This window comes from Talpa occidentalis, unplaced genomic scaffold, assembly GCF_014898055.3.
Source record: "Talpa occidentalis isolate TD23 unplaced genomic scaffold, MPIMG_talOcc4v2.1 talOcc4.6, whole genome shotgun sequence".
Classification (NCBI taxonomy): domain Eukaryota; kingdom Metazoa; phylum Chordata; class Mammalia; order Eulipotyphla; family Talpidae; genus Talpa; species Talpa occidentalis.
In genome coordinates this window covers 117,513,644-117,525,844 of record NW_023604972.1, presented here as the reverse complement: position 1 = coordinate 117,525,844, position 12,201 = coordinate 117,513,644, and the positions used below count along the sequence as shown (strand labels likewise).

General features: G+C 54.7%; 1 protein-coding gene across 1 annotated transcript; it reads right to left on the bottom strand.

Moving 5' to 3' along the window:
* ANXA2R (annexin A2 receptor) lies at positions 1–558 on the bottom strand. Its single transcript, XM_037529368.1, has one exon. It carries the CDS (start codon positions 556–558, stop codon positions 1–3), a length of 558 nt encoding a protein of 185 aa, XP_037385265.1.
* Positions 559–12,201: the final 11,643 nt, after the last annotated feature.

The window sequence follows — 12,201 nt, the reverse complement described above, 5'->3', positions numbered from 1 at the left end:
TCAGGAACCTTGAGCGCCAACGATCCCAGGGCAGCCGCCACAAGCCAAGTAGTTCAGGGCGCGACGAATCCACTCCAGGCAGGCGGAGCGCAGCCGGCGGCTGCGCCGAGCGGGCAACGGACGTCCACCGCGATGCCAGGGGCGCCGGCTGGCCGAGGTGTCCCGTGCAGCGGTGGGAAGACCGGGCGGGACCGCCTGGCCCGGGAAGCGGCTGCAGCGTCGGTGAGCAGGGTCCCTGGGCAGCCGGGCGTCTGGCATCCTCTGGGCCCCAGGCTGTGGGGCAGGAGTGGGCTGCGCTGGGCTCAGGGGTAAGGTGCTCCGGGCTGTGGGCAAGACGCCCTCCTGCAGGTACTTCCAGTGCAGCCTCCAGCAAGGGCTGGCAAGCAGTTCCCCGCGGTGGTCATCGCTGTCACGTGGAGCTTCTCCCAGCACGGGATAGAAGGGCAGTGGCCAGGGCCCAGAGTCCCCTGAGGTCAGCAGAGCTAGAGCTTGGGACTCTGGAAGGCTGGGTGCGGAATCCCAGGCCGCCCTCACACCATCGAGGAGACGCTGCTCCATGGCTTACACCCAGACCCAGGAGGACGCAGGCCTTTCTGCTGCTGGTGGAGGCAAAGGCTACAGCAGATCCACCAGCCTAGTATGCATACTCTCCTGGCCCTGGGTGGAGTCAAGCCAGAGATGACAAACAGGATGTAACAAATGGAAGAATACCAGGTACCAAGAAATCGTGTGAAAGATAGGCAACCCGATCAACTCCTAGCCTTAACAACAGGATGTAGCAAATAGAAGACTGAAAAACAGTAAGTAGGCAGGAAGCCAGCAATCGTAAACCAAAAACGGTACCGAGAACAGGAACCGAGAAATGGTGAAGGTAGGTACCTATAGACAATTGGAGTGGGAGCGGAGACAAAGTGCTAAGAAACAGAACCACCAGCAACTGTACAGGAAACGAGGACTACATAACGCAGGGAACCCTTGGTGGTGCAAATTGGTATATAGAATAAGCGAATATCATCTTGAGGGGACACAAGTGACTTCACTAGAAAACACAGTGAAGGGCACTGCAAAAGATGAAAAGAAATTGGGCAAACCTTACATGCAAGCCAAATGTAACACGGGGATTTGTTGGTGTAAGTCAGTAGTCTGAATGAAATGCTGGAAACTCATCCAAAATATATGCAGCTGAGGTCAATCCTTCTGATGGAAACAGGTGTTGAGGTGAAAGCAACCTCAAGGAATGGAACAGTGAGCATTGCTACCACGGACACAGATACCCTTGCAAATTGTACACGTGGGCCAAAGTCAAGATCTCACGGACAGGATAAGGAGAGTGAAGTCAAAGCTATTAGATGTCAGGCAAAGTGAATGCCCTAACGGATGACAGATGGATCCTGGTGGGAACCATGTGTGGAGCTAAATTAATATATGCTGTGAATTTAAGGAGGAAATTACAGAGAGGAAGTGAGAGCTCACAGTTTGAAATAAGTCATTTTATTCTCATGACTTCTACATAAACATGAATACAATTTAACTTCAAATGTAAATGCAAACCTAAAACGCCCTGAAAGAAACTTTGCATGGCTGGCAACCCATTCAGGACACTGACTCTGTACTGAAGAAAATGCAAACGTAGTTGATAGATGCAGTGGGCTGTGCTTTCTGGCTGTGCAGTCTTCCACTGGCGCCTTGGTGCCGCCGGGCCAGACGTCTGGCCTGAAAGAGCACAGTGAAGGCTGCGCAGGCCTTCACGCGGCTGCAAACGCCCTTTGGCCCTAAGACCTTCCTCGAGCACGGCGACGCCCGTCTTTTGGGGCGCACACGTCTAGCAGAACGTGCTTTGTGCAAACCAGCTCCACACCACCAGCACTGCTGCCTCGTGTCGCAACGGGATTGGCGGGTGGCGGTGTAAGGGGCCGCGCATGGCCGCCGGCAGAACGGGCAGCTGGACCGCCGCTGGGTGGTGCTGCCGCCGCCCCAGAGGGAGAAGCCGCGGCCGCATGTGTAGCTGCAGCTAAAACTAAGTCTGAGTAATCGCGGGCGCGGCAGTCCTGCCGGCTGCGCGTTCTGAGGGTCCTTGGAGCGCTTAACTGTGCTGGAGACGAGCCAGGGCCGGCGCCTGCAGCAGCCCAGCCCCGGCCACAGGCGGGAGTCCCGGCTGGCGGGGCCGCTGCGCTGCGAGGCCGCGGAGACCCGGGCGCCGGAACGGAGCGTGGCTGAGGCGGAGACAGGCAGCAGATCGCCGTGGTACACGCTCCACCGGGCTCCAAATGCCCCCAAGCCCAGCAGCAAAGCAGCATTTAAGGCTCGTCAGCAAAGTTTCATGGAGGGTGTGTGGAAACGTAGGTGAAACCGATTTTTCTTTACAAACGCCCGTGGGAGTCAGAAAGGAAACCCGAGTCACCTTCGCCAAAGGCCTGGACATCACTTTTCACGCGATCGCCTCTCCCTCTGGAAAGCGGGGTGCGCTACACGTGCTCCGGACATGCCTGTCCCAGCCTTTCACTCGGTTTTGCCTGAGAAGAAGCTGCAGGTGCACAGCGCCGAGCTCCTCAGCGGCTTCCCGTGTCCTCTCTGGCACGTTGGATTCCTGCTCAGTGAAACACCCTTATGGACTCCCGCGCTCCGGTTTTTTCTTTGAAGTTACAGTGGAGGAAAATTGGAAGGTAAGGGAGCCCAGATAGTTCCCAGTCGGGTGCGCAGTCGGCGACCAGGCTCCCGGAGGCCACGGTATGCTCTGACTGCAGTTTCGTTTCTCATTTCCACCGGCATTTACCACGAAAATCCGTTTGGCCTACGTTTGGACAAACTCTTATGAAACGTTGCTAAAGAGGTTTAAAGTCTATTTACGTGCAGGGCTTGAAGGAATATGGAGCCCGGTCCGACTGTAGCGGGGCGACCTGCAGTCTGCCTCCCTGGCTGCAGCTCTGCGTTCGGACATCGCGGTCTCGCCCGACAGCGCCGCGGCCCCGACGGCCGGGACTCCTGCCTCTGGCCGGGACTTGGCTACGCACTCGCCGGCCCTTGCTGGCTCCTGGTTCCGGTAGGCGCTCCATGGGCGCCTTCTGACCTGGGCAGCGGGCAGGACCCCCGGCGCCCGCGGTATCTCAGACTTAGTTTCCGTTGCAGCTGAACCTGCAGCCTTGGGTTTCTGCATGGGCGGCTGCGGCACCACCCAGCGGTGGCCGGGAGCTGGCTGTCTCCGGGCGGCATCCGCAGCTCCCAGCTCAGCCACCGCCCAAGCCCGCGGGGAGCGGCTCCGGCGCGCAGGTCCCGCCGAGCTGGTTTGTCCGTAGCTCGTTCCCTAGAGCCCTGCGTGCAGCAGGTCGGGCCCCGCCGGAGACCCGCGAATCGCGGAACTCGGTGCCCAGGCCCTGACTGGGGATGGCCCGCAGGCTCTTACTGCGTACGCGGACTCCCTGGAGGAGAAAAGGCCTTGACAGGAGACTTTACTCAGCGAAGGTCCTCAGTTCTTACGGAGACTTGTGGAGGATGAGCCCTTGGTTCTTTGGGCAGAAACACAGAGCATCATGCAGAAGATCTCCCTCGACAGAAGGGGCTTCATCTGCATGCACCCCCGCAAATTGTGCCCGCGGGCCACAGACGCGGTCTCAGAGCGCACGGGAACAAGCAGTGAAGTCAGAGCGGGGGAGCTGGGTCAGGGAAAGGGAATGAGCGAACGGATGGACCGTGGGCGGGAACGTGTGTGAGGCTACGATGAGCTGTGCCGCGAATTTACGGAGAAATTTACTCCTTATCCACAGCTGGAGAGGAGGTGATTGCTTATAATTTGAAACAAGCTGGTTTCATTTTATTCGCGTAAATGTGAATGAAAATTACCTTCCAGTGTAAATTTAAAACTAAAACGCACTGAAAGAAACTTTCCCAGGCGAGACTTTCGCAGACGCGGAAGCTGCAGAGGAGAAGGTGCAAACTTTGGGCCTCCCTGGTGGCGCAGCGGATGAGCGCTGGGCTGCGAAACTGCTCGCAGCCTCTGCAGTGCCGGTTCGATCCCCGGCCACCGGCGAGGGTCCCACTTGGCGCGCAGACCTCTCCCGCCGCGCCCGCGGCTCCCCACACAGCAGTGTGTTTCGTCGGTCTGCCTGTTCTGTTCCCTGCTCTGGTGAATTTTCTCACCCTCCCGCGCTTCTGACTGTACCCAGTGCTCGTATAAATAAATAAATAAATAAATAAATAAAAAAAAAAAAAAGAAAAGAAAATGCAAACGTGGTTAAAAGATGCAGCGAGCGGTGCTTTCTCGCCTTGCAGTCTCCGGGCGGCGCCTGAGCCCCGCCAGGCCCGCAGTCCCGGCCCGAGAGAGCAGGCGGAGGCCGCGCAGGCGTTCAGGGCGCTCCAGACGCCGTTCCCGGGAAGGCCGGCCGGGCTGGGCTCGACCCCGCGGCGCGGTCCTCTCGGCGCAGGGCGCAGGGGACCAGGGGACGCGCCCGTGCGCACCAGCTGGGCTGGGCCCGCGTCGCTGCAGCCGCTCGCCGCGGTGTGTGGGCGAAGCCTGCAAGAACCGCCGACGGGGAACAGCCGGCTCGCGGCCGCCGCTGGGAGGTGCTGCCGCCGCCCGTGGGGAAACCCGCGGCTGCACGTTCAGCTGCAACTGAAACGAAGTCTGAGGAGCCGCGGGCGCCGGCGGTCCTGCGGGTGCCGCGGTCAGAAGGCGACCATGGAGCGCCTAGCGGTGCCGGGGGGGAGCGAGGGCGGCGCCTGCAGCAGCCCAGCCCCGGCCACAGGCGGGATCCCGGCTGGCGAGGCCGCTGCGCTGCGAGGCCGCGGAGAGCGCGGGCGCCGGGACGGAGCGTGGCTGAGGCGGAGACAGGCTGCAGCTCGCCCTGTGCACGCCCCGCCGGGCTCCGTAGACCCAGGTCCAGCAGCAAAGCAGCATTTAAGGCTCGTCGGCAAAATTTCATGGAGGGGGTGTCGAATCTTAGGCGAAACCGAGTTTTCTTTACAAACGCCCGTGGAAGTCAGAAAGGAAACCAGAGTCACCTTCGCCAAAGGGGCCTGGACATCACTTTTCACGCGATCGCCTCTCCCTCCGGAAAGCGGGGTCCGGACATGCCTGTCCCAGCCTTTCTTTCTTTCTTTCTTTCTTTTTTTTTTTTGTGGGACCCACCCGGCGCCCAGGGAACCGACCGGCGCTGCATAGCCTGCGGGCAGCCTCGCAGCCCAGCGCTCAACCGCTGCGCCACCAGGGGAGGCCCGCCTGCCCCAGCCTTTCACTCGGTTTCGCCTGAGGAGAAGCTGCAGGTGCGCAGCGCCGAGCTCCCCAGCTGTTTCCCGCCTGACGGCGTCCTCTCTGGCGCGCTGGATTCCTGCTCAGTAAAATGTTCTCATGGGCTCCAGCCCTCGGGTTTGTTCTTTTTAAAAAAAAAAGAGATTTATTTATTTATACAAGCACTGGGTACAGTCAGAAGCGCGGGAGGGTGAGAGAATTCACCAGAGCCAGAGCGGGGAGCAGAGCAGGCAGAAGGATCAAGGCACACTGCTGAGGGGAGCAGCGGGCGGCAGGAGTGGTCTGGACCCTCCTCCGGTGGCCGGGGAGCAGCCGGGGATCGAACCGGCGCCGCAGAGGCCGCGGGCAGCTTTGCAACCCAGCGCTCAACCGCTGTGCCACTGGGGAGGCCCCCGGTTTTTTCTTTTAACAATCAGCGTGGAGGGAAACTGGAAGGTAAGTGGAGCCCAGATAATCCGGAATCGGGTGAGTAGTCGGCGAGAGTCTCTGGGCACTCACTGACTCCAGTTTCGTTTCTTCTTTCCACTGGCATTTACAAGAAAAATGTTTCGCGTAGGTTTCGACATAGTCTTGAAACGCTGCTGAGGAGGCGTAAATGCCTTTTCTTGGGCAGGGCTTGGGGGTACTCGGAGCGCGGCCCACCGTGTAACACCTGCAGCCTGCCTCGGTGTCAGCAACGCTCCGTCGGCGCCCGCGCTCTCCTGGTCCTCGCAGCGCAGCGGCCCCGAGGCCCCGACTCCTGCATGCGGCCGGGGCTGGGCTGCCTGCAGGCGCCGCGCTCGCTGCTCTTGGCCCCGTTGCGCGCTCAGCGGGCAGGACTGCGGGCGCCCGCGGTTCTCAGACTTAGCCTCAGCTGCAGCTGGACGTGAAGCCGCGGCTCTGTGCACGCGCGGCGGCAGCGCATTCAGCGGCGGCGCGAGGGTGTGTTCTCCCGACGGCTGGAGGTCGCGTTCGGGCGCGCCCCCGGAGCCCCGCGGCGGGCGCCTGCAGCTGCGCGGGTCCAGCCGAGCGCGTGTGCACGTGGCACGTTCCGCTGGAGCCGCGCGTGCGACGGGACGGGCGCCGCCGAGTGGGGTCCGTCCTAGCAGTAGCGGGGAACGGCTTTGAGCGCCCTGAACTCCTTGTGGGACAAGAGTCTGCCTACTGGAAACCCCCCTCCCTGTGTTAGAGCCACCCAGGCAGCTTCCTGTCTCCACTGCAAATGTGTAGTCGCTGGTCACAGTGGGGCAGACACCCCTAGACTCAGGGCCAGGAGAGCTGGGGCTGCAGGCTGCCTGTCTGCCCCAGATGTTGGGGCCCAGTCCCAGTGACCAGTATGACTTGCCCTCTGCTGGCCTCCTAGGGGCCTGTGTGTACAGGAGCCTTTAAGCCAGGACTGGCCCTGAATGTTGCATGCCCAAGGGTCCAGCCCTTCTTCTCCAATAGGACAGGCAAGACACAGAAAAGAGGTTAGCGCCTGCTGAACTCCCGCGCGCGGTCCCTGTGCTGTCCCTGCCGGGCGTGTGGCCGGCGGATGCGCAGGCTGCGCTGCAAGACTTGACAAGTAGAAGGCAGCGCCCACTGCAACTTTTAACAAAGTTTGCCCTTTCTGCTATGTAGTGGCAGTGGCTCTGGACGGTTGCCAGCCCTGTGAAAAGTCCTTTTTGTGAGTTTAGGTTTACATTTACATTTGAAGGTGAATTGTATTGTCATTTAGGTAGAAGTTATGCAAGCAAAGTGGCGCTAGTTTATTTCAAAGTATCAGCTATCACCTCCTTCCCAACTGTAGATTAGGAGTGATTTCACACTTGGTCCCACCACTTCATCCATTTCCATCCATCTTTTGCTTTCTGTTACCCAGCTCCATATTTTCATTTTTTATTAAAATTTATTTATTTATGCATGCATACAAGAACTGGGGTACAGGCCAGAGATGTGGGAGGCGGGTGAGAAGATTCACCAGAGACAGAGTGGGGAACAGAACAGGCAGACAGACTGAAATACACAGCTGAGGGGAGCAGCGGGGGAGATAGGAGAGGTCTGCTGCGCCATGTGGGTTTCTCCCTCGCCAGGGATTGAACTTGTGCTACAGTGGCTGCGGATTGACTCGTAGGTTGCGTCTTAACCCCTTGCACCACCAGGGAGGCCCCATATTTTCATTTTTAATGTAAAGTTTAGTCACGTGACCAATGTCTTCTTAAAATGTAAAAAGATATGGCCTCCCCGGTGGCGCAGCGGTTGAGCGCTGGGTTGCGAAGCTGCCCGCAGCCTCTGCGGTGCCGGTTCGATCCCCGGCTGCTCCCCGGCCAACGGAGGAGGGTCCCACATGGCGCGCAGACCTCTCCTGCCGCCCGCTGCTCCCCTCAGCAGTGTACTTCGGTCCTTCTGCCTGCTCTGCTCCCCGCTCTGGCTCTGGTGAATTCTCTCACCCTCCCGCGCTTCTGACTGTACCCAGTGCATGTATAAACAAAAAACAAACAAATAAATAAACATGCCTCTATAAAAAAAATTTTAAAAAAATGTAAAAAGATAGAATATTTGTTTTTTAAGGACTCCCTTTGATTCAGCATTAACTGTCATGAGGCATTCTGTGAGGTGTCATCCTCATCTGGGAGGACAAAGAAGTTCTCACATCCAGAACAGCTAGTGCCAGAAAGGGAAAACAGGTGTTGGTATTGGAGCAGAGCACCTGCCATCATGTGGCTGGGACTTGCTACAATGGAATCAGGTTTCTTATGGCTCTAAATCCCAAGCTAGAATAAATCGTGATCGTTACTTGAAAGTGACAAAAAACAATTTGCTCAGGAGAAGATTTTTTAAAATTTTATTCTCTTGATCGTGGTAATGTTGCCTTACCTCGTGTGATGTATAGTATTTCATCCCACCCACCACACATATCCATAATCCTCCATAGTCCATTTTTCCTCCTCCCCCTGCACACCTTCCTCTCCTCTGAGTGGAAGTGTTGTAGAGCAACCCCGATACAAAACGGGGTGCCTGACTGTGGGTCCTCACCCGCGCGCTTAAAAGGACTTATCAATGCTCTACTGCAGGCACACGTGAAAGGTTAATAAAAGGTTTATTTACAAGGGAAGGGAAAATGAGAAAATGTACAGCTTTGGGAAAAAAGTGGGAGACAAAGTTTTAAATGAGTCCTACCCAATCCGCTGATCAGGAATCCCAAAATGGTGCTCTCAGAGTTGGCTGCCAGCCAGGAGCCGTGAAGCCTGGAGGCGAGCGATAGCCAGAGAGAGACCCCAAGGCCCACATGTCTGGTTTTTATATCCAACCTGGCTGCCCAACTCCACCCTCAGGTCCCAGCCACCTTCCCCTTGGTGGTGATGGGATTTGTCTTTCCCAATGTCTTGATGGCTTTAGTCTGGAGTGGGGGTGGGGTCCACAAAGCCTGCATGGGATTATCTCAGGACATCATTTCCCCCTAACAGAAGTAATGAGGGAGATTAAACTCTAAGGCTGAACATTGATGTTTTAAGACTAGAAAACTCAGTGTTAAACCATACTTGTCCTAAATGTGGACTTACTCTGGCTGAGAAATTCTCTAGGTGGAATTCTCCAAATTTTATAAGCATAAAAATCCGGCATTTGGCCAATAGGACTTACTACAAGGATGAATTTGCATGTATATCTAAGTATAATCTTGCTGAATCTGTTATAGGACAGGGAGAGGGGCAGCCCAAACCCCGCAAACCTGCCTATTCTATGTAGGGTTCTGCCATCCGCCGCATCAACACAAAACATAGGAGACTTTAATGGGAAGGAACTTTAATACAATTAAGAAACAATACAGGAAAGGCAAAGAATCTAGTTTCTAAATCAAGCACCCAAAGTTACCCGTCCCCTTGTGGGTAAAACTCCATCCATATGGGATTGGCCCAGAACAAGTCCCTAAAGCCTGCCACAAGTCTAAAGCATCTTCCAGTGGGGACCCACAGAAAAGGGTCACAAACAACCAGACAAGCCCGGAAAGAAAAGAGCAAAATCAACATCAAGATAAAAGCTGCCATTGTCACCTCCCCACGGGTCTCACCCACATCTGTGTCACCCAGTCCACGACCAAAAGACAAGCGCAGTTTCTCCACGTGTCTCTAGGCTCCACGCGCCTCCTCCAGGTCTCCTGGCTCCATCCTGCTTCCTTCCTCAATCTCTTCTGCAGCTTCTCCTCTTCCTGCTCAGCTCCACCCTCTCTTGGGTGGGACAGGGAAACTCCCCCTTTCCTGGGGACCACCCTGTTACATATGGAGGAATTTAAGGAGGAGAAATTACAGAATCTTGAAGTAGATGTGGGTCTGCTACTCCTAGGCAGCCTATTCAGCCGCCATTTTGTCACCTAAACAAGGTCAAAGTGGTCCGGCCAATTAGGCAGGAGCCCAACCCTTAAGCCCTTCAAATCAAACAAGAGCACAAAGCTGATCACACTGGGAAGGTTATGCATCACAAGGTATGTCCAGAATGCCCGGGGGCGGGGGGGGGGGCGCTGAGGACCAATGCCTAACATGTGCATCAGGAGGTATGTCCGGAATGCCCAGGGGGCTGAGGAACGATGCATAACACATACTCCCGACTTATCAGGAGGTATGACCAGGAATGCGGGGGGGGGGGCGAAGAGGATCGATGTATGACAAGGGACCCCAGAAGCTGATCAGTGGAGCCCCTTGTTGATAAGGTCAGAACCATGGCTGGGGATTAGGGTGTATCATCAAGTAGATTAGAAGTGCCTGGAGGGCAGACTCACAATCCCTAATCATCTACACCCTTCCCCTTTCTTTAATCTCCTTAATCTCCTTACAACCAATTTTCGTGTGTAAATAAAGGGCCAGGATCTTGCTCTTCAGCAGCATCATGCATTGTGCAACCTGCTCCACGACTCCCATTTGTCAGTGTGGTGTTGTCCAATGCAACAGCAGAGGCATGACCAGCGCAGAGCACTGGTCTTCCTACAACAGGGAAAGGCTTTCAGTCCGTGCTGTGCTGCTTGGGAAAGAAAGTGCCTGCCCAGCTCTTCTGTCAAAGGGCTTAACTTTCAGGGTGGGCCCCACCACCTTGCTGACACCAGGAAGCATCTGGGAGGAGGGCTTCTGCCCGCTAGAAACTGTTGATTCTGAGCAATAAGAGACGTGCTGCTCAGGAGACATGGCCAACTGAGGGAAAGAAGTGCTGCCACTGAGAAAATGTAGTTGCAGAAAATGAGCTCTGTAGAGACAAGTATGTGGCCTGGCCATAAAAGCAGGAGTGGTCACCAATAGTGTTGACAACAACAAAGATCCTTTTTAGCACAGAAAGATAACAAGGACCTTGTCAAACTTCTGCAAATCTTTGTGGACAGGAGAGGGTTACCGAACCCTCTCATCAAAGTACATTTGGCAAGTTACAGTGTTATAGGACAGGGAGAGGGGCAGCCCAAACCCCGCAAACCTGCCTATTCTAAATGGGTTCTGCCATCCGCCGCATCAACACAAAACATATGAGATTTTAATGGGAAGGAACTTTAATAAAACTAGGAAACAATACAGGTAAGGCAAAGAGTCTAGTTTCTAAATGAAGCACCCAAAGTTACCCATCCCCTCGTGGGTACAAGTCCATCCATATGGATATGGCACAGAGCAAAGCCCCAAAGCCTGCCACAAGTCTAAAGCATCTTCCAGTGGGGACCCACAGAAAAGGGTCAGAAACAACCAGAGAAGCCCAGAAGGAAAAAAGCAAAATCAACATCAAGATAAAAGCTGCCATTGTCACCTCCCCACGGGTCTCACCCACATCTGTGTCACCCAGTCCATGACCAAAAGACAAGCGCAGTTTCGTTACGTGTCTCCTGGCTCCATCCTGCTTCCTTCCTCAGTCTCTTCTGCAGCTTCTCCTCTTCCTGCTCAGCTCCACCCTCCCTTGGGTGGGGCAGGGAACCTCCCCCTTTCCTGGGGACCACCCTGTTACAGTTTATGGTCTTTTTGATGGGCCATTCTCACAAATGTGAGGTGGTATCTCATTGTGGCTTGGTTTGCATTTCCATTGTTTCTGTTCTCTTTTGTTCCAAAGTGTTACTTCTGAAATTATGTGAAACATTAAAATTGCTGTTTTAGATCATCTCGTTTGCTGAAAAATATACTTTACTGCTTGTGCCATGATTTTCTGAGATCGTGTCTATGGTCTATGTCCACAATTTGGTAAATACAGATGAAGTTGGGCCTCCCTGATGGCGTAATCAAGCTATCTGCAGCCACTGTGGCAGGAGGTCGATCCCTGGCCAGGGAGCTGACCCACATGGTGCAGCAGACCTCTCCTGTCTCACCCGCTGCTCCCCTCAGCAGTGTATTTCAGTCAGTCTGCCTGTTCTGTTCCCCACTCTGTCTCTGGTGAATCTCTCACCCCTCCCCACGCCCCACCTTAGGTCTATACCCTAGCTCTTGTATGCACAAATACATAAAAATAAATCTTAAAAAAAATTAATACAGATGAAGCCCCTTCTGTTGAAGGCAAGCCTTTCTGCATTATGCTTCATGTTGCAAAAAATCACCAAGCAATATTCCTGTGCAAGTCTCTTTAAGACCAAGGCTATTTCCTGAGTAGTCTCCTGTAAGCAAAGCCTTTCTCCTGCATTGACACTGTAGATCCAGTAAGAGGCTGGCGGGCTATCTAAAATCACAGGGCAGGAGAGCGGTGATTATACATGCAGTGTGAATGAGTGACGTGGGAGAAGTGGCTGGGTGCTAGAACTGCAGCACCCCAGCGAGCCACTTTGCAAGATTGAAACTAGATGAATTTGAGAAGCTATGTCATGAAAATGTTTTATAGATTTTTACAAATAAATAAGCATTGATATTGATATGAAATAAAGAAAGCTATATTTCAGATGACATAGACTCAAGTTCTTCATCTACTTAAAGCAAAAGCAACGTCTCGTATACTGTTAGATAATGCGGTAGTGGAGGAAAATGAATTTGTGAGAAGCTGTGGAAGAATTGGCA